Source organism: Schistocerca serialis, chromosome 7 (assembly GCF_023864345.2).
Source record: "Schistocerca serialis cubense isolate TAMUIC-IGC-003099 chromosome 7, iqSchSeri2.2, whole genome shotgun sequence".
Taxonomy (NCBI): Eukaryota; Metazoa; Arthropoda; class Insecta; order Orthoptera; family Acrididae; genus Schistocerca; species Schistocerca serialis.
This window is the reverse complement of record NC_064644.1, coordinates 389,524,418-389,546,548: the sequence shown is the minus strand read 5'-3', so window position 1 is coordinate 389,546,548 and position 22,131 is coordinate 389,524,418. Positions and strand designations below refer to the sequence as shown.

General features: G+C 44.8%; 1 protein-coding gene across 1 annotated transcript in view; it reads right to left on the bottom strand.

Annotated features, from left to right (window-relative positions):
* LOC126413120 (protein croquemort-like) overlaps positions 1-22,131 on the bottom strand; it is a 78,889-nt gene that overhangs the window by 13,250 nt on the left and 43,508 nt on the right. Inside the window, exon 6 of the mRNA XM_050083012.1 lies at positions 10,413-10,704. Within this exon, the coding sequence (XP_049938969.1) occupies positions 10,413-10,704 (292 nt within the window). The remainder of the gene's footprint in view (positions 1-10,412; positions 10,705-22,131) is intronic.

Here is a 22,131-nt window from a genome sequence, read left to right as displayed (position 1 = left end):
GATATTGTTAAGAGTACGCAGAAGATATTTCCAAGTTCTGAACCTTGCTTACACACCAGTATCTCTTGAAAATGTATGTTGTTGATAAAATTTCACAACAATAAAACAATTTTGTAATTTTTTTTCAATTTTTTGAGGTTGGGCATATCCACCATCAGAAATGTGCGTCACGGAAAATGCGTTGTTATTGCTAGGGTTAAGCGCATAAGGGATTCAGTGCTTGTTCCACGGCACAGCGGAGTCAGTATGGGTGGATATTTGTACGTACGTGCAGTAAATAAGCATAGCTCTCACTTTTGTGACAGCGGTGTAGGGCGTAACCTTCCTCCTGCGTTGGCTCAATTTGAACTACAGCACGGCTAGTGCGGGCGACAGGTATTGTTTGATACAACGGGATGGAACCGGAGAATGGGCGCTGGGCATGTGGTCGTGTTAAAGGTATTAAAGTGACTATAATGCAGTTAGTTAACAGAGGAGAGACGAAACGATACAGCGAGTGATTTACGCAGAATTGCATTTTACGTTGGTTATTACAAATAACTGGAAGAATTGTCACTGGAAAATGGAAATGAGCGTGTGGCATTGGTGGCCGGGAAGCCCCAAGCGGGGAAGTTCGGCAGCCGAGTGCAGGTTTTATTTCAGTCGACGTCACATTGGCCATCTCTCGCGCCGATGATGAGGATGAAATGATGATGAGGACACCACAACACCCAGTCCACGAGCGGAGAAACGCCTCCAACCCGGCCGGGAATCGAACCCGGGCGCGCCGCACAGGAGGCGAGCACGTTACCACTCAGCTAAGTAAGCGGACAGAATTCTCACTGATAGTTGTGTCCTAGTAACTGCTGTAATTGTCAATTACAGTTACAGAAATTTCCAGTTACAGTTACAAATAAGACGCATTTCCTCACATTTAAACATTCCTGGAATATATTTTTTCTACAATTTCAGTTGCATCCATATTTCATATTCGTAAAATGCACTATTAATCCGGGGGAATTTAAGACATAAATGGCTGTCGGTGTGACAGGCGCCAGTTTGAAAGGCAACAGGGGCGGGTCAGCTACACGCTACATTCCCGTAACTTCCCAGCAACAGCGATTAACGCATCCCACTGCAAGGTCCTCCCCTTGTCTCGTTTTCGTTAGAGAAAGAGGAGGCGGGCTGTGCAGCTGTAAGCCGGCTGATAATCGTATAGCGCCTACGACTCTCTAGCTCTTCTAAAAGGCACGTGGTTTAGCACGCTACAGAGATGAAAGGATATATATTTCAGTGTTTCATACTGTTTTAGTACATATTATTATTTATTCATTGTAGTTTTAGTGAACAGGTGTATTTTCTAATGATTTTAAATTATTTTCTGCGTAACTGTGAAGGTGGGTTGCTGAAGCAATATGGACGTAGTAAATATGTCAAAAATGAGAAAATTCAGTCAAATAAATATGTGCTTCAAAGTCCGTAGAAACATCCATTTGGATGACTTAGTTTGAGAGGAGAAGCGACTTGATCGTACATGGACGGCCCACACCGAATCTTCAGCATTTAAATACACTAACTAAAAATTACGTCACACATTTTCAAAAATCATGGTACTTCTCCTACAAATGGTTATGTGGCTGTAAAGAGACACAAAAACTGTAGTGTTGGCCATATGTTTTGTACCTAGGCAAAGTCAATATCTCACATCCTGTTGCCTCAGTGAAGCGGTACCTGAAGCACCAAATATGATGAAATTAAATGTAATCATTCCTCCAACCAATGCTTCGGCGGAAACACCATTTTCGGCCTTGGATCAAGACTTACCTTCGAAATAAACAGATGCAAACATGATTTTCTCACCTTGCTTTGTTACCCAATAAAAACGATTGCTCAAATCCGTGAGAAAGCAAGTGTCATTCAACGATTGCGTGATTTAAGTTTTCGACAAGAAGGATTGCAGAATTAACTTCAGATATAAATAAAACTGTGCGTATCGAAACTTTTAATGTCATACTTATTCACCTAGGTGGAATAACAGGTATTTTTCGAGTGTCCAGTATCACTCACTAGGCCTAATCTTTGCGAGGTTGGGCCCTGTACTTTAATAGACAGCATACGACGTTACTCAGTGTAATACTAGGGCGTGACGCGACAAGTAACGGATAATCGTAAACAATAACATAATTATAAAAACAATGACAATAATAATAATTACAATAAAAATAGTCACTTTTAACAATTTTTAAAAGCGATTACAGTTGGGCATACCACACGCCTCGCCACTGTATGAGAGGTACAATTCGGATTTCAAGAGTGTGTGGGTGTAAGGGCTAGAAATCATTGCGACTATAACCGATAGTAAATTCCGAAAGTGTCTTGAAACTTGAACTAGGATTATTCAGTGCTTTCCCAGTCGTTAACAGTACATGCTGATAATAATTACATGGTCATAATAATTACTTAACAGTGATCGTTGTTAGACGATGATGATGATGTTTGGTTTGTGGGGCGCTCAACTGCGCGGTTATCAGCGTCCGTACAAATTCCCAACCATTCATAAATGATGGGAACAACACAAACAGCCAGTCATCTCGAGGCAGGTGAAAATCTCTGACCCCGCCGGGAATCGAACCGGGGACATTGTTAGAACCGAATATGACCAACGAATGTGAGCTCTATTACTAATAAAACATTTCGACTGCCGAAAATTAATTAAATTATGATTACATTTCACCAGTAACCTGTGGAGACTATATCAACTGTAGTTTTAAAGTGTTTTTAATAACGGTTTAAGGTCTCATTTTCATAATAGTGAATGGTTATCTTTTCCAGAAAAGTTAAAACATAAAGGTAATTCCACAGAATTTAATGAGACAGTCATACATTCTTTGAAAGAAGGTAAAACAGAGGCTGTGCTTTAGAAGTACCTAGACAGGTGGGGTCCTTTTACAATAAAAGTTACAGAATCTCTGGTCATACGAGCAACAAACTACAAAGAAAGTGTTGAATTTGCGATCATAGCTTGACAGGCTGCAGTCCTTGCAAGAAACTTTTTCGCGTTTAAGCAAGTAGGAAGAAGAGAACTTCCTCTGCTGAAGAACATTGCAAATTGACTGGTACAAAGAAAAAAAAAAGGTTCAAATGGCTCTGAGCACTATGGGACTTAACACGTATGGTCATCAGTCCCCTAGAACTTAGAACTACTTAAACCTAACTAACCTAAGAATAGCACACAACACCCAGTCATCACGAGGCAGAGAAAATCCCTGTCCCCGCCGGGAATCGAACCACGGAACCCGTGCGTGGGAAGCGAGAACGCTACCGCACAACCACGAGCTGCGGACGTTGACTGTCACATATTGGCCCAAAGGCTAACGGAGAAACATAAGGAAATTTAATTTGATATCTACTCATGAGACTATGTACCTTCGTCGTCCTACAGGTGGAAAGATGTGATCCACGCTAGAAGATTCCGCTCATGAAGCATGGATAAGAGGACACTGTTGTATAGGGATGTTTCTCCGTCAAAGATGTGGGCAGTTAATGCACATGGTATCATGAAAGACCCTGACTACTGGAACATTTTGGACAAACGTATGCCACAAAACGATGCAAATGCACAATGAAAGTGACTGACTAAATTTTGTATTTAGGATAATGCTTCTAAATGACTCTCCTGAAAAATATTGCAATTAATTTCTTCTAACAAGAAAAATCATTTAAAGCCGTATAATTTAGACTCCAATCTGACTTGTGTGCGACATTATCTGAATGCACTGAACTGATTCCTTGACAATGTTTAACATTAACGTGAATTTTCTGACGAAACCATATCCAGAAACTGAAAACATTTCTTCCTTGACTTGTGATTATGTGCAACGGACGTTCTCTGTGTTATCCTGCATCTCATAGACTCGTACAATGACGAACTTAACTGGCATACTGAAATGAAACACATTCATATTTGTGCTCACAATGTGCATTGCGTCAGCTGTCGCAAACGTGTTTAACTATTACTTTAGAGAGACGTAGAAGGGAAGATGCGAACGATTACTGGCTTGGATTAAAACAACCGCTAAACAATCTAGTATAAATCAACATATTGTCAAGTCAAATTCTAAATAGCAATTAGGCTTCCAATTACAGACTTTTTAGATATGCACGATTCTAAATACTGAAGGCACATAAAGGGCTTCCACATATTACTGAAAGCACAAGTTCACGAAGTCGTATAACAATTATCGTTACAAATGGCACTGAGGTAACACATTGAGTGATTGTATAAGAGGCTATAAATATAAAGTTATTCCATGACCAAGTTTCGAACGGGCTACTTCTGAGTCGAATAAAACCACACAAGCATGCGCTAACGACTTACGCAGATGGGTTGCCAGTAAAACCAGCACCGTTTTTGCTGTGTAAGGGGTCATAATGTTTCACTCTAATCCATAAACTAAAGCTTTGCTTGCCAGTTGATGGACTTAACAAGTACGTTACGGAACTGATTCATGTACTACCACTCGAAAAGCCATCATATCCTACGCTTAGAGAACGAAGTACTATTGGTGTCCTGTTCTACCAGCCCTGTCATTGCTGCGGACGAGTTATTTCCATATCTCGACGAATAAAACAGTTTAGAGCATTTATCATGAAATATATGTGTCTCTTGCTTTCATTTGCAAAATACTTCGTTTCGATATCTTGAACTGTTTATAAAATATGGTGATTGTTATGATCCCAACGCGAAGGGGTAGGAATGGACGCATGCGCACTACCGTCTGAAATATATACACTACTGACCATTAAAATTACTACACCACGAAGAAGACGTGCTACAGACGCAAAATTTAACCGACAGGAAGAAGATGCTGTGATATGCAAATGATTAGCTTTTCAGAGCATTCACACAAGGTTGGCGCCGGTGGCGACACCTACAACGTGCTGACATAAAGAAAGTGTCCATCCGATTTCTCATACGCAAACAGCAGTTAACCGGCGTTGCCTGGTGAAACGTTGTTGTGATGCCTCGTGTAAGGAGGAGAAATGCGTACCATCACGTTTCCGACTTTGATAAAGGTCAGATTGTAGCCCATCGCAATTGTGGTTTATCGTATCGCGACATTGCTGCTCGCGTTGGTCGAGATCCAATGACTGTTAGCAGAATATGGAATCGGTGGGTTCAGGAGGGTAATACGGAACGCCGTGCTGGATCCCAACGGCCTCGTGTCACTAGCAGTCGAGATGACAGGCATCTTATCCGCATGGCTTTAACGGATCGTGCAGCCACGTCTCGATGCCTGAGTCAACAGATGGGGACGTTTCCAAGAAAACGAACAGTTCGACGTCGTTTGCAGCAGCATGGACTATCAGCTTGGAATCCATGACTGCGGTTACCTTTGACGCTGCATCACAGACAGGAGCACCTGTGATGGTATACTCAACGACGAACCTGGGTGCACTAATGGCAAAACATCATTTTTTCGGATGAATCCAGGTTCTGTTTACAGAATCATGATGGCCACATCCGTGTTTGGCAACATCGCGGTGAATGCACGTTGGAAGCGTGTACTCGTCATTGCCATACTGGCGTACCACCCGGCGTGATGGTATGCGGTGCCATTGGTTACACGTCTCGGTCACTTCTTGTTCGCACTGACGGCTCTTTGAACAGTGGCCGTTAGATTTCGGATGTGTTACGACCCGTGGCTCTACCCTTTATTCGATCCCTGCGAAACCCTACATTTCAGCAGGATAATTCACGACCGCATGTTGCAGGTCCTGTACGGGCCTTTCCGGATACAGAAATTTTTGACTGCTGCCCTGGCTAGCACATTCTCCAGATCTCTCACCAATTGAAAACGTCTGGTCAATGGTGGCCGAGCAACTGGCTCGTCACAATACCGCCAGTCGCTACTCTTGATGAACTGTGGTATCGTGTTGAAGCTGCTTGGGCAGTTGTACCTGTACACGCCATCCAAGCTCTGTTTGACTCAATGTCCAGGCGTATCAAGGCCGTTATTACGGCCAGAGGTGGTTGTTGTGCGTACTGATTTCTCAGGATCTATGCACCCAAATTGTGTGAAAATGTAATTACATGTCAGTTCTAGTATAATATATTTGTTCAATGAATACCCGTTTATCATCTGCATTTCTTCTTGGTGTAGCAGTTTTAATGGCCAGTATTGTACATACCTTACCGCCGCCAGACATCACGAAAATACCGCATATCACGGCTGCTGGCTTTGGTAATGGCCTCAATACGACGAGGAAGAGAGTACACACGCTTCTTCAGATATTCAATGTCTTTTGCGGGCTGGACTGGTGATATGCATGGCACTGCGTCAGCTTCCATTGACTAGAACCAGCCGACACTGCAGACTGCAATGGGCACGTGAACGTCGACACTGGCGTGCTGAGTGGGAAAATGTTTTCCAACTAATCTCGCTCCAACATGTCCTACAGTGACGGATGCATACGCGTTTTATGCTGCCGTGATGAACACAGTCGGGCAGACTGTGTTGTTGAGCGGCATAGTGGGGAAACGCAATCTACGATGGTTTGGGGCACGTTGCCTATAACACACGATCTCGCCTCCTACGTCTTGAGGACAATCTGAACGGCTACCGCCACATCAGGGAGATTTTACAGTCCGAAGCACTGTCCCACCTGCAGGTCGTTCCATATGCCATATTTCAGCAGGATAACGCCTCAAGGAATGTGCAAGTCTTCTTCGAGGAGCGACGGGTCCACTGCTTTCCTGGCCTGCCCGTTCGCCTGACATATTACCAACTGAACATGTCTGGGATATGGTCCTCCTACAGCCATAGTTGATGCTTTGTGGACGCGCCTACAAACTTCGTGGCAGAGTATTCCCCAACAGCACATTCAGGTGCCCTTTCATTCCGTACCACGATGTCTAGCAGCTCTGTCGGTGGCACGAGATGACCCTACTGAATATCCACAGTCACAGTGCGTGTACCAGTCTGTAATGCTAATCATTGGTGTAGTATCATGTCCCTAATGAGTGGAATAAATTACATTGTGATCAGATCTCTTGGTCTTGGTGTTCCACTTTTTCCAGACTGTAGTTTTTGTATCCCATCAACCACGAAAGGGTTAAAATGGAACAACTTTTCAGAATCCTGTTTGATATTCCACTTTCATTTTAAAAAATGGCTCTGAGCACTACGAGACTTAACTTCAGAGGTCATCAGTCCCCTAGAACTTAGAACTACTTAAACCTAACTAAACAAAGGATATCACACGCATCCATGCCCGAGGCGGGATTCGAATTTACGACCATAGAGGTCGCACGGTTCCAGACTGTAGCGCCTAGAACCACTCGGCCACCCCGGCCGGCCTTTCATTTCAATTAAATAATGTAGCATGTAATGCAACTTTCTCGGACGAGAAATGAAAATAAAAAATTAGCTCCAAAATTCCCAAAGATTTTCCCAAAACGAGTTCCTAATTCGATAAAAAATGAACAAGCAGACAAATTTCCAGATAATATTTGGATATTAACGAGTAATTGAATCAGGAATCTAATACTTAGTAATTTATTAACATACGAAAGAAAAATAGGATTCCAGTAAAATCAAACTCAAAATTCAAAATCATAGTAAATCGCAATGTTGTTGTTGTTGTCTTCAGTCCTGAGACTGGTTTGATGCAGCTCTCCATGCTACTCTATCCTTCTAGCGAAGATGATGAGTATGTCACTCGTCGAAACGTCGCAGTTTGAAGACACCGCCACCCGGCTGGAAGCCCGAGAACTCTTCGCCACCTCCTCATTGATTATGTGATCTACCCATCTAATCTTCAGCATTCTTCTGTAGCACCACATTTCGGAAGCTTCTATTCTCTTCTTGTCCAAACTATTTATCGTCCATGTTTCACTTCCATACATGGCTACACTCCATACAAATACTTTCAGAAACGACTTCCTGACACTTAAATCTATACTCGATGTTAACAAATTTCTCCTCTTCAGAAACGCTTTCCTTGCCATTGGCAGTCTACATTTTATATCCTCTCTACATCGACCATCATCAGTTATTTTGCTCCCCAAATAGCAAAACTCCTTTACTACTTTAAGTGTCTCATTTCCTAATCTAATTCCCTCAGCATCACCCGACTTAATTCGGCTACATTCCATTATCCTCGTTTTGCTTTTGTTGATGTTCATCTTACATCCTCCTTTCAAGACACTGTCCATTCCGTTCAACTGCTCTTCCAAGTCCTTTGCTGTCTCTGACAGAATTACAATGTCATCGGCGAACCTCAACGTTTTTATTTCTTCTCCATGGACTTTAGTACCTACTCCGAATTTTCTTTTGTTTCCTTTACTGCTTGCTCAATATACAGATTGAATAACATCGGGGAGAGGCTACAACCCTGTCTCATTCCCTTCCCAACCGCTGCTTCCCTTTCATGCCCCTCGACTCTCATAACTGCCATCTGGTTTCTGTACAAATTGTAAATAGCCTTTCGCTCCCTGTATTTTACCCCTGCTACCTTTAGAATTTTGAAAGAGAGTATTCCAGTCAACATTGTCAAAAGCTTTCTCTAGGTCTACAAATGCTAGAAATGTGGGTTTGCCTTTCCTTAATCTATTTTCTAAGATAAGTCGTAGGGTCAGTATTGCCTCACGTGTTCCAACATTTCTGCGGAATCCAAACTGATCTTCGCCGAGGTCGGCTTCTATCAGTTTTTCTATTCGTCTGTAAAGAGTTCGCGTTAGTATTTTGCAGCCGTGACGTATTAAACTGATAGTTCGGTAATTTTTACATCTGTCAACACCTGCTTTCTTTGGGATTGGAATTATTATATTCTTCTTGAAGTCTGAGGGTATTTCGCCTGTCTCATACATCTTGCTCACTAGATGGTAGAGTTTTGTCAGGACTGGCTCTCACAAGGCCGTCAATAGTTCTAATGGAATGTTGTCTACTCCGGGGGCCTTGTTTCGACTCAGGTCTTTCAGTGCTCTGTCAAACTCTTCACGCAATATCGTATCTCCCATTCCATCTTCATCTACATCCTCTTCCATTTCCATAATATTGTCCTCAAGTACACCGCCCTTGTGTAGACCCTCTATATACTCCTTCCACCTTTCTGCTTTCCCTTCTTTGCTTAGAACTGGGTTTTCATCTGAGCTCTTGACATTCATGCAAGTGGCTCTCTTTTCTCGAAGGTCTCTTTAATTTTCCTGTAGGCAGTATCTATCTTACCCCTAGTGAGATAAGCCTCTACATCCTTACATTTGTCCTCTAGCCATCCCTGCTTAGCCATTTTGCACTTCCTGTCGATCTCATTTTTGAGACGTTTGTATTCCTTTTTGCATGCTTCATTTACTGCGTTTTTATATTTTCTCCTTTCATCAATTAAACTCAATATTTCTTCTGTTACCCAAGGATTTCTACCAGCCCTCGTCTTTTTACCTACTTGATCCTCTGCTGCCTTCACTCTTTCATCCCTCAGAGCTACCCATTATTCTTCTACTGTATTTTTTTCCCCCATTCCTGTCAATTGTTCCCTTATTCTCTCCCTGAAACTCTGTACAACTTCTGATTTAGTCAGCTTATCCAGGTCCCATCTCCTTAAATTCCCACCTTATTGCAGTTTCTACAGTTTTGATCTACAGTTCATAACCAATCGATTGTGGTCAGAGTCCACATCTGCCTCTGGAAATGTCTTACAATTTAAAACCTGGTTCCTAAATCTCTGTCTTACCATTATATAATCTATCTGATACCTTCTACTATCTCCAGGATTCTTCCATGTATACAACCTTCTTTTATGATTCTTGAACCAAGTGTTAGCTATGATTAAGTTATGCTCTGCGCTATTTATAGAGATAACATGCTGCTATATTGTCTGAATGAAGCGTCGGCGCTCATATAGAAACTCCTTGACGTTAGGAATTAAAAACGCTGTTACGACTGATTATAGATTTGAGATTACAACCAGTCTATAGAGAATTTGGTGTCGCTGGAACTAATTTGAACTTATCATTAATATTTAAATAGCAACTGATAAACCATCGATTATAAACGATTTAATTACGACATTTGGTGAAGTAAATATCTCCCACAAGTCGCGAGTTCAGTTCATCAATGTTCTTTTTGCAATGTCGATACCGATACATAAGAAAGAACAATCTCATTGATCTACCGAAGATCCGAAGGACGTTACAAGCAGTTACCTTACGTGCAACCTCCTACCTATCTCTTTTCCTTCTGTCTCCTTGTTATGTAGCTGCATGCATTAAAGAGCGCGTTAACGAACGCTGGCGCACAGGAAGGGATACAGGCGCACTTTCGCTCACACACACACTCACACACACAGATGGGCGCGCGCGCTCACGCATACTCACACACTCACGAGCGAATACATAGAGCGTCTAACGTGTGTGCGTACGGCAGCTAACTGACCGGTTCAATGCCGAGCGTGAAGTTGTGCTTGTCCGGGTCGGGCTGCAGCCCATGGACGGCAGCGCCCAGCGAGGGGTCCGAGAGCAGGAAGTGAGGCCTCGAGACGAAGACGGGCGCGTTGAAGCGACAGGCGGACGCGTTCATGAGCCCCGCCGGCGCACAGTCTTTGCCCGTCAGGCAGAAGCACGCGCCCTCCGTGCTGCTCGCATTGAACACGTCATCCGACAGCAGGTAGCCGTAGCCGCGCAGCCCGTGGATCTTCGCTTCGCCGCTGTACCTCATCTTCAGTGTCCTGCACATAAATAAAGCGTGACAATTATCGAACCGTGTGAAATAAAATCGCCATAACTTCTGAACGGTTTGCGTTAGGACATTCAAACTGCATGTTTGGCCGCGGGACATGATGGGAATTAGTGTGTGCATGCACACTCGCCTTGTCGTTGGCGGCCATTTGCACGTGAAAATGTCACGGTACAGCGTGCCTGAGCATATAGCGCTTGTGAAGGCCTACTGTGTGAGCAATAACAGCCCAACTGCGGCTCAAAGTAAGTTTACTACAGAGTTCAAGCTGAAGGCAACCGGTCCAGGTGTGCTAACAATCAAGAATTTGATTCGAAAGTTTGAGAGAACGATTGCTGTTCGTGATGACAGTGTTGGCAACGTCGGTAGTGCAAAAAGGGTGAAAACGCCTGAACACATGGAGAAGATACGCGCTGTGTTTCAAACCAGCACCAGGAAATCGATCAGACGTGCTGCACAACAGGTGAGAATCGAGTGGAAGACACGGCGACAAGTTGTTGTTGAAGACCTGCAGCCGGCCGCTGTGCCCGAGCGATTCTAGGCGCTTCAGTCCGAAACCGCGCTGCTGCTACGGTCGCAGGCTCGAATCCTGCCTCGGGCATGGATGTGTGTCACGTCCTTAGGTTAGTTAGGTTTAAGTAGTCCTAAGTCTAGGGGACTGATGACCTCAGAAAGTCCCATAGTGCTTAGAAGCATTTGACCATTTTAATTTGAAGACCTGTATCTCTTCCCGTACAAAATTCAAACCCATCAGCCTTGGAGCAGCGGTTGTGTTTCGCCAACACTGTTGTCCACAGAACCGAAGAACAGGAGTTCGATGTGAATATGGTTTGCTTTAGTGACGAAGCCCACTTTCATTTTGATGGGTTCGTCAATAAGATAAATTTGGGTCATTTTGGGGACTGAGAATCCACATTTCGGGATCTAGAAATCTCTTCACTCTCAACAACTGACTGTGGTGCGAAATGTCCAGTCACAGAATAAGTGGTGTGATGTTCCTTGATGGCACGGTGACTACCGAACGGTGTGTGAAGGTTCTGGAAGATGTCGACATAAATGTTTTCTGGGTATGGTACCGCGTCATAATGCAAAAACTACTGCTGTTGCAGAAAAATCAACGTTTTCGGCCACGATTGCAGCAGCCTTCTTCTGGGTCTAATGGTGCGTTATAACTATGCAGTGTCCTTTATATTTTGTTGTTAGTGTTCACTGCGTATGCCATTACGTCATAATTTTAAAAAAGGTAGTTAGTTTCATTGGTCACTTAAGGAAGAAGGAGAGGGAACTTTATTTTAATAGGTTATTGCGGTGGAGGGAGAACGTGACCTCTGTTGTCTGGACACGGCATAGCTAGAACGCACCATTAGACCCAGAAGAAGGCCGCTGCAATCGTGGCCGAAACGTTGGTTTTTCTCCAGCAGCAGTAGTTTTTTTACATTATGACGCGGTACCATACCCAGAAAACCTGTATGTCGACTGATTCTGGCCGCGGAAGCCTATGCAATTATGTTCTGGAAGATGATTTCACCCCCATTATCTAAAGTGACACTGATTTTGGTAAGATGTGGTTCATACAAAGACGAAGATCGACCCCATCGAAACAGGAGAGTGTTGATGTCCTGGAGGAGCACTCTGGAGACCGCATTCTTCACCTGGGGTACCCAGAGGCTACTGGTATGGGCCTCGATTGACCGCCATATTCTACAGATCTGAGCACATGCCACTCCTTTTTGTGGGGCGATGTTAAAGACAACGAGTGCAGTAATAGCCCCAAAACAATTGCTGAGCTGGAAACGGCCATTCAGTATGTCATCTTCAGCAATGGTGTTCTGGCACTTCAGCAGGTCACGCAGAATTTCGCTATTCGTCTGAGCCACATCATCACCAATGATGGCAGGCATATCGAATATGTCATAACCTATATCCGAATATCTGTAGTGACGTTTAAATGTTGAATAAAGTGTGTGCACACCGTAGTTTGTAACTAATTTACGTTTGTTTTCCAACAATTAAATAATTGTCCACCTGTAAATACTTTTTTTGAGACTTCTTAACTGCAGTATTGCTCTGACAGAGAAGTGCCCAAACTCGGAACTACATAAACTGTAACACTCTTTATGATGATCAAAATTCTTCTTGATGTGGTACCGCGTCACCGTATGAAATATTTTAATTATAAACTCTAAAACGAACGTTTCATCGGTATTACAACGGTTTTCCTCAGTTCAAGGCTGGTTTTCGGTGAAGGAAAAGTGCCTCAGTTTATTGCAGACGATTGGGGTCATACGTCATATTTGTGAAACTTTATTGTCGCTAGAATATAACAGACTAGTCGTGACGAAAGGGAGAGGATAGGAAAGAAGCTATTCGTTGACTAGTCCGCCTTGTCAGTGATTCGCGACGGTATGCTAATCGGCTCTCGGTTTCTGGTGAGCATGTTTGTCTTCCCGGTGAGCGCGGAAATGCCCTCTATAGCTGTTTGTTCGGGCTGTCACGTGCGTGCCCGGTCAGGCTTCTGCTCTGCGACCGCTCGCTACCCGTAGAACTGGGATAGCCAGCGGCCAGGGCGGCGGAAGTTTATAGCCACCCTCTATTGATGTTGTCATTCTGCGTAATAATTTCAACAGCCTCTTGAATTTTGCATTGGTGCATCCACGACTCTTTCGCCAGCACACGGGCTTCCTGAAACACGATTGGCTATCCACAATCACGGACCCTATTCAATAAGCAGAGGCACCTTTCCTCCACCAAACCAGCGTTGCCCTGAAGAGGTCGTTGTAATACAGTCCAAATGTTGGTTTTACTGTTTCTAATTATTATATTTTATGCAATGACGCGGTCCCACACCCAGAAGAATTTTAATTATCAAGACACCGACAGCGGAAGCCTAAGTAGTTATGTAAAACTCACTTTAAGTATAGCGATTGTCTTTGTAGGACTGCTGCTGGAGGGGTGCGAAGTTGTTCTGTCTGTAAGGATGTCATAGCTGCTTCCCATCCAGGCATTTCATATTCGAATAACCGTCTTGGAGTCTAATTTATGGTACCATCAAATGTTAGAAATGTAATACCAAAAGTACAAACAGATAAATGTCGTGTGACTAGCGCCTCCCGTCGGATAAACCGTTCGCTGGGTGCAAGTCTTTTAATTTGACACCACTTCGGCGACTTGCGCGTGGGAATGAAACGATGATGATTGGAACAACACAACACCCTGTCCCTGAGCGGAGAAAATCTCCGACCCAGTCTGGAATCGAACCGGAGCCCTTAGGATTGACAGTCTGTCACGCAGACCACTCAGCTGCTGGGGAAGGACACCAAAAGTACAGAAATAGGCAAACTAATATGTCTTACTTATTTCTGTACCTTTGGTAATATACTGCAGGCATTTGATGATGCCTCAAGGTTGAAACTGGCCAGAAATGTAATTCATATGCATGGTGCATTAAAGGAATAAAACTGACAGGCTCCAGCGGTTAAAATGGCTCCACCATTTAGACGATACATTGAGGCTTTGGATCCGTACATGAAGGAAAAAAACAAATTATGGTAGTTGGATGGCGGGAACAGAGGCCGCAGCAACTCAAAGACGCCTTACAGAGATGAACAGGCGCTGAGCGAGGTGGCGTAGTGGTTATCACGCTACACTCGCATTAAGGAGGATGATGGTTCAAACCCGCTTCCAGCCACCCTGATTTATGTTGTCTATGATTTCCCTAAATCGCTTCAGGCAAATGCCGGGATGGTTCCCTTGAAAGCGTACGGCCGATTTCCTTTCACATCCTTTCCCAATTCGAGCTCCAATGAACTCCTTGTCGACAGGACGTTAAAAACTAATCTCCTCCTCCTCCTCCAGAGAAGAATAGGCGCTTACATTTAACGGACGCGGGCTAGCTTCATGCCACAGACCATTCGGAGTTGGCGTGGCGGTGATGGGCCCTTCGGGAACGCCGATATAAGACTGCGTGTCCAGTCCGTGTAGGCCAAGACGGTCTCGGCTCGACCGGTCGGCTGAACAGCACGCATGGACACAACTTCCAAAGTCGCGGCAGTGGGCACCGGCGATCACTCGTGCGGCTCTTCCTGCCGAGAAGCCAGTCGCTTGGTAGGATTTATCATGCCAAGAAAAAGGGAAACGTTGTTGCGGCTGTAGCGTTGATGTTATGTTTAGATGAAGACAAACTAAAGAAACGTTTATGACTGAAAGAATAATTGAAAGATAAATCTAACTTTTCTCACATAAATCTATAGCAAAATCAAGTTCAAGAATCTACGGACCATAAAAACTTATTACGGTATAACAATTTTTATGAATTGCTGTAAATGTTGATGATGATCATGTGCGTGTGGGAAGGGCCTTCCGTTGGGCTGACTGGTTGCCTAGCGCAAGTCTTTTTCGTTGACGCCATTTTGTCGACTTTCGTGTCGATGAGGGTGAAATAATGATGCAGTCAGCAGAACACCTAGTCTCCGAGCAGAGAAAATCTCCGGGAATCGAACCCTGGCCCCTTGCATGGCATTCTGCCGTGTTGACCACTCAGGTATGGAAGCGGCGCTGGAACTAGTATGACCTAAAACCGAGAAGAATGAAATGTACATGAGAGCTACTTTCACTGCTTAAAACCAGCTAGTCAGCAACATTACGGTTTCAGGCCACAGGGAGAAGTTTTCAAGCTGTGCGATTTCGCCTCAGCTGCATTGAAAAGTCAGCCCTGGAACGTGCTGGGCCATCTTTGACTCACTGCAGCCAGCATTTGGTTCCCCACTGTGGGCGTCCTCCAGATCTCTCCCCTGTGCTAGTGATGATGTTCCACATCACACACCTCCTTGATTCAGGATGAAACGTAGCAGAGCGTACAACAAGCGCATTGGCTTTCACACGATTTCAGCAGCATTTGCTGTTGCTGATTTAGCGTCCTGTCTCCGGAAAGACGCCCAGAGCGAACAAATTTGTCACAACAAAGGTCTCGTCTGCAGCACGATTTATCTCTTTGCACTTTGCTACAAGAGCTTCTTAGGCCGTATTCCCCACATTCTTCTTGGAATCTCTTTCGATTTTATTTCCCACAAACGTGGCTATACTCTATACATATTCTTAAATATCCCAAAACATTGTACAAGCAAAAACAGCAATAGAGCCAGTGAAAAAAAAACGAATGAGTCACTGACAGAGTGTGGGTAGCAGGTAGTGGTAAGCGTAAGGGTAGCGATACACGAGTGGAAACGATGGATCCAGACTGCTAACCCAACCATGAATCCATCGTCCACGCACAGGCGAGGAGGTCTAAGCAGACTCATTTGGCTAGCGGTGCACTTGAAGAGTGCCGCGCGGGATTAGCCGAGCGGTCTCAGGCTCTGCAGTGCTGGACTGTGCGGCTGGTCCCGGCGGAGGTTCGAGTCCTCCCTCGGGCATGGGTATGGATGTTGGTCCTTAGGATGATTTAGGTTAAGTAGTGTGTAAGCTTCGGGACTGATGACCTTAGCAGTTAAGTCCCATACGATTTCACACACATTTGAACATTTTGAGGAGTCGGGCTGTGAGTGGGGACGATTAGGAAGTGCTGTCTTAGGTGCCAGCTGGTGCTGATGACCTAGACCATTCTTTTGCAATATTTCTCCATGGGGTACAGTCGACACTGAGAGCCAGGCAGCTAGCTAGGTAGCATTATTGCACTTGTACTACACATCTGCCAGTCACTTGGTCACCTCCAGTCATAGATGATCGCATAGGCTATGCCATATTCACCTGCTGCTGCATGTCAACTATTAGCCCACCCATGCCCATTGTTGCATGCAGGTGACCAGCTGCCCAGAGGTATACACTCAAGCTGGAACAGCCTGCTGTAGACAGAGGCCCCGACATACATTCTGACACACTAGCCGAGATGCTTACATAGCGGGTCAACGTCGACCCACTCGCTTGTGTGTGTGGGCAACGGGCTCGGGTCGGATCCATGATTTGGGTGTCTCAATTCCATCAGTGGGCCACTGTCTATTTACCCCAACCGCTAACAACCAGTCCACACTGCGTCAATACAGGCAAATAAGGTTAGGTGGGTCGCGATTGTAGTTGGCGAGTGGGCTGTGAATGGGCAGGTTTAGGGCCACTGCATGGGGAACACAACATTTCTAGCTCTAATCGCTATGCTGGAAGCGTCGCTGAGCCTGGCCGGCAAGAGCAGCGCCAAACCTTAGACTTTGGAGTCCTATGACCAGTGGTACTTAAGTTGCAGCAGACAGCCTCATATTACAGCCTAATATTGTCTGTAGATGAAACGAAAGTGATGGCATTTCAGGGCATTTAACCAATACGATGTAAAATAGTGTTGAATACTAAACTCTTTGAGAAAGTTGTACGTTTTAAATACCCAAGTTGCGACATCACTTACGAATATAACCATGACGTAGAACAAAAATTAAATACATTTATTCCCATAACTGTCGTTCAAAGCATACAGAATTAAACCAGGAAACAAACCCAGCTGAAGTTTTATAAACCACAGCAGTACCAACCCCTTCTTACGGAAGTGAAGCGTAGGTGACAGCAAGAGACAAGAAAATAGACTACAGGTTCAGAAAATAACGTTTCTAAGAAGAGCGGAAGGATGCACAAGGGGAGGATCGTAGAATGAATTAGGATACAAGGAAAGATATAGGAATATACACTGGGGTGTCAAAACTCATGGGATACCTCCTAATATCGTGTCGAACTTCTTTTTTCCAGAGTAGTGCAACAACTCGACGAGACCTGGAGTCAACAAGTCGTTGGAAGTCGCCTGCAGAAATACTGAATCATGCTGCCTCTATAGCTGTCCATAATTGGGAAAGTGTTACCGGTGCAGGATTCTGTGCACGAACAGATGACCTCTCGATTATGTCCCACCAATATTCGATGCGATTCATGCCAGGCGATCTGGGTGCCAAATACTTCGCTCTAAATGTCCACAATGTTCTTCAAACCTGTCGCGAAATGTGGCCCAGTGACAGTGCATTGTCATCCATACAAATTCCATCGTTGTTCGGGAACATGACGCCCAAGAACGGCTGCAAATGATCGCCAAGTAGCCAAAGACAGCCATTTCCAGTCAATGATGGGTTCAGTTGGACCAGGGGACCCAGTCCATTACATGTAAACACAGCCCACACCATTATGGAGCCACCACCAACTTGCATAGTGGCTTATTGACATCTTGGCTCCATCGCTTCGTGGGGTCTGCGTCACACTCGAACACTACGATCAGCTCACCTGATCAGGCCACGGTTTTCCAGTCGTCTAGGGTCCAATAGATATGGTCACGAGCCCAGGAGAGGCGCTGCAGGCAATGGCTGTTACAGAAAGCACTCGCGTCGGTCGTCTGTTGCCACAGCGCATTAACACCGAATTTCGGAACACTGTCCTAACGGATACGGTCGCGGCACGTCCCACATTGTTTTCTGCGGTTATTTCACGCAGTGTTGCTTGTCTGTTAGCACTGACAACCCTACGCAGACGTCGCTGCTCTCGGTCGTTAAGTGAAGGCAGACGGCAATTGCGTTGTCCATGGTGAGAGGTAATGTGTATTATCGGCACACTTGACGCTGTGGATTTCAGAATATTGAATTCCCTATCGATTTCGGAAATGAAATTCCCCATGTAGTTAGCTCCAACTACCATTCCGCGTTCAAAGTCAGGTAGTTCCCGTCGTGCGGTCATATCGGAAAGTTTTCAATATCAATCACCCAAGTACAAATAATAGCTGCGCCAATGCACTGCCCTTTTATACCTCGAGTACGCGACACTACCGCTATCTGTATATGTGCATATCGCTATCCCATGACTTTTGTCACCTGAAGACAAAATAGGAGAAAATGGAAGGAACTTGTGAACTGTATGGGTAGAGAGAGAGAGACTCCCAACAAGGCTCTCAGTTACAAACGCACTGGAATACGAAATGTGTAATACCACACAATAGGTGGAGTACCGTAACAGGGACTTTGCTTGATACATGAAGTGACGAAGAAGAAGAATTAGTAGCATAATTTCTTCAAGGTTGGTTGGGAAAAGAAGGGCGAACGAAATGAGGAATTCTGCTTGATGAATGAAAATTTCGTTTGATGCTGAGGTGCTATTCCAATACAGCTGGAGAGGCGCCGCAATGCTGTTCGAGTTTAAGGGGAATACCAAGCGTACTGAGGTGTGCATCGGAATTTGGACAGAGGAGTGAGGCGTGCTAGGGTGGTACGTGAAGCTGTGCAAAGTCACTTCTGGCATAGTGGTGGTGTGGTTAGCACATCTGCCTAATAAGCAGGAGACTCAGCTTCAAATCCTGGCCTTTTATACAAATTTTCATTTGTCGCTGCAGTCTGCATGCATACTTCATAGATCTCAAAATGGCTCTGAGCACTATGGGACTTAACATCTGAGGTCATCAGTCCCGTAGAACTTAGAACAAACCTAACTAACCTAAGGACATCATACACATCCATGCCCGAGGCAGTATTCGAACCTGCGACCGTAGCGGACGCCCAGTTTCAGACTGAAGCGCCTAGAACAGCTCGGCCACAGCGGTCAGCACATCATAGATCTCTGGAACCCTGTAGTTTCATTTGACTGAAGCATCTATGCCTGGGTTTCAGGCAGGATCCCCGTTTTATTCAATGCTGAGGTGTGATTTCAACACAGGTGGAGAGCCTCTGCAATACTCTTTGAGTTTAGGGGGAATACTAAGTGGGATGAGGCGTGAATGGTATTTGGATTGAGACGGGAGGGGTGCTAGGGTTAACCGTGCAGTTGTGCAAAGCCACAGGGTGGCATAGTAGTTAACGCATTTGCCTAGTGAGCAGGAGACCTGGGTTCGAATCCTGGACTTACTACAAATTTTCATTCGTCGATTCCTATTCAGTCTGAGACTTGAAAAAATTTCTGAAACCATATAGTTTCATTTGATATATACAGAATTAGAAAAATAGTTTATTAAATTGCTCACATTATCCTCTTTCATCTAGTGTATTATACAAGGTGGTCGGAAATTCCCGTTACAGACGGGACCATTCGTTCATCTTCGCTAATGTGAAACACATATCCTCTACTGAGCAAGTGATCATAGCTGTTAAGGTACGCACTTAAGAGCCCATGTTTATTGGACATTTTTCTCCATTTTGTCCACCCTACCACCACTGAAAGTTACCAACCCGACACTCATCTCAACACAAGAACCAGTACATGTATTCAACTGTCAGCGGTATCAGAACGGTATTCGTTTATAACTTTCGACTCCTTCGTTTCCGGTACATGGACCCTGACTTCAAATTAATACATTTATCATTCTCCATCATCCTAGAAAGTCCGTAACATCATCACGGAATCATCCCGTGTATACGTACATTTACAGACGCTCGCGCCTATAATTTTGCCGCTCTGTAGTCTCGTTGGATGACGTTTCCAGACATGGGTTCTTATTCAAAATACGCACTCCCCTCTACAAGTCCTAGAAGTCTGTAACGGGAATTTCCGACCACCCTGTATGTGCAACTTTCGTAATGGGTTCAGCTGTTGCAAGTTATTATAACAATTATAGTAATAATGTTAACAACTTTTAGCTGTTAAAGCTACAAACATGGATTTATGTTCAATGAGCTCGTCCCATTGCTGCAGTTACAGAACTGCCATTAATTTTATTCCAGCCTGTTGGTAAGGCATTTTTCGTATTTTTCAACAAAATTTTATTAAGACGATATTCAAAGTCACAGGACCCTCCATCTTAGTTCATCCCGGGACCATGCCGCCGGAAATCACATCTCTTTCAGCCGTTATTTGCATCCAGGTTCTGTCACTGTTAGGGACAATACAACCCATCACTCTGTTAATGTCGACAGGCCTCCATCTACAAACACGGCTGCGAGGTATTACACACCGACAAAGTTTTTCCTTCACTTGGGTTCCGAGAGTTCCGGAACCTGTTACAGAAAATTGGAATAGAGAAAACCACACATTGCATATTGTACCACTACACAGCGAGACCTTCAGAGGTGGGATACAGATTGCTGTACACATCGGTACCTCTAATACCTAGCAGCACGTCCTCTTGCATTGATGCATGGCTGTATTCGTCGTGGCATACTATCCACAAGTTCATCAAGGCACTGTTGGTCATGATTGTCCCACTCCTCAACTCCGATTCGGCGTAGACCCTTAGAGGTGTTGGTGAGTCGCATCGTCCATAAACAGCCATTTTCAATCTATCCTAGGCATGTTAGATAGCATTCATATCTGGAGAACATGCAGGCCACTGTAGTCGAGCGATGTCGTTATCCTGAAGGAAGTCATTCACAAAATGTGCACGATGAGGGTGCGAATTGTCGTACATCAAGACGAATGCCTCACCAATACGCTGTCGATATGGTTGCAATGTCGGTCGGAGGATGGCATTCACGTATCGTACAGCCGTTACGGCGCCTTTCATGACCACCAGCGCCGTACGTCTGCCCCACATAATGCCAGCCCAAAACAGCAGGGAACCTTCACCTTGCTGCACTCGCTGGACAGTGTGTCTAAGGCGTTCAGCCTGACCGGGTTCCCTCCAAACACGTCTCCGACGATTGTCTGGTTGAAGGCATACGCTACACTCATCGGTGAAGAGAACATGATGCCAATCCTGAGTGGTCCATTCGGCATGTTGCTGGGCCCATCTGTACCGCGCTGCGTGGTGTCGTGGTTGCAATGATGGACCTCGCCATGGAGGTAGGGAGTGAAGTTGCGTATCATGCAGCCTATTGCGCACAGTTTGAGTCGTAACACGACGTCCTGTGACTGCACGAAAAGTATTATTCAACATGGTGGCGTTGCTGTCAGGGTTCCATAATCCGTAGGTAGCGGTCATCCACTGCAGTAGTAGCCCTTGGGCGGCCTGAGCGAGGCATGTCGTCGACAGTTCCTGTCTCTCTGTATCTCCTCCATGTCCGAACAACATCGCTTTAGTTCACTCCGAGACGCCTGGACGCTTCCCCTGTTGAGAGACGTTCCTGGCACAAAGTAACAATGTGGACGCGATCGAACCGCGGTATTGACCGTCTAGGCATGGTTTAACTACAGACAACACGAGCCGTGTACCTCCTCCCTGGCGGAATGACTGGAACTGATCGGCTGTCGGACCCCCTTCGTCTAATAGGCACTGCTCATGCATGGTTGTTTACATCTTTGGGCGGGTTTAGTGACATCTCTGAAAAGTCAAAGGGACTGTGTCTGTGATACAATATCCACACTCAACGTCTATCTTCAGGAGTTCTGGGAACCGGGATGACGCAAAACTTTTTCTGATTTGTGTGTATACATAAGTATAAGTTTGGTCTTTCTGGTTTGTCGCCCTGAAATCAATCTCCAACAGTTACTGTTGATTTGTATGCTATTGATGTTTGAAGTATTTCTTGTTAACTAAAGGATA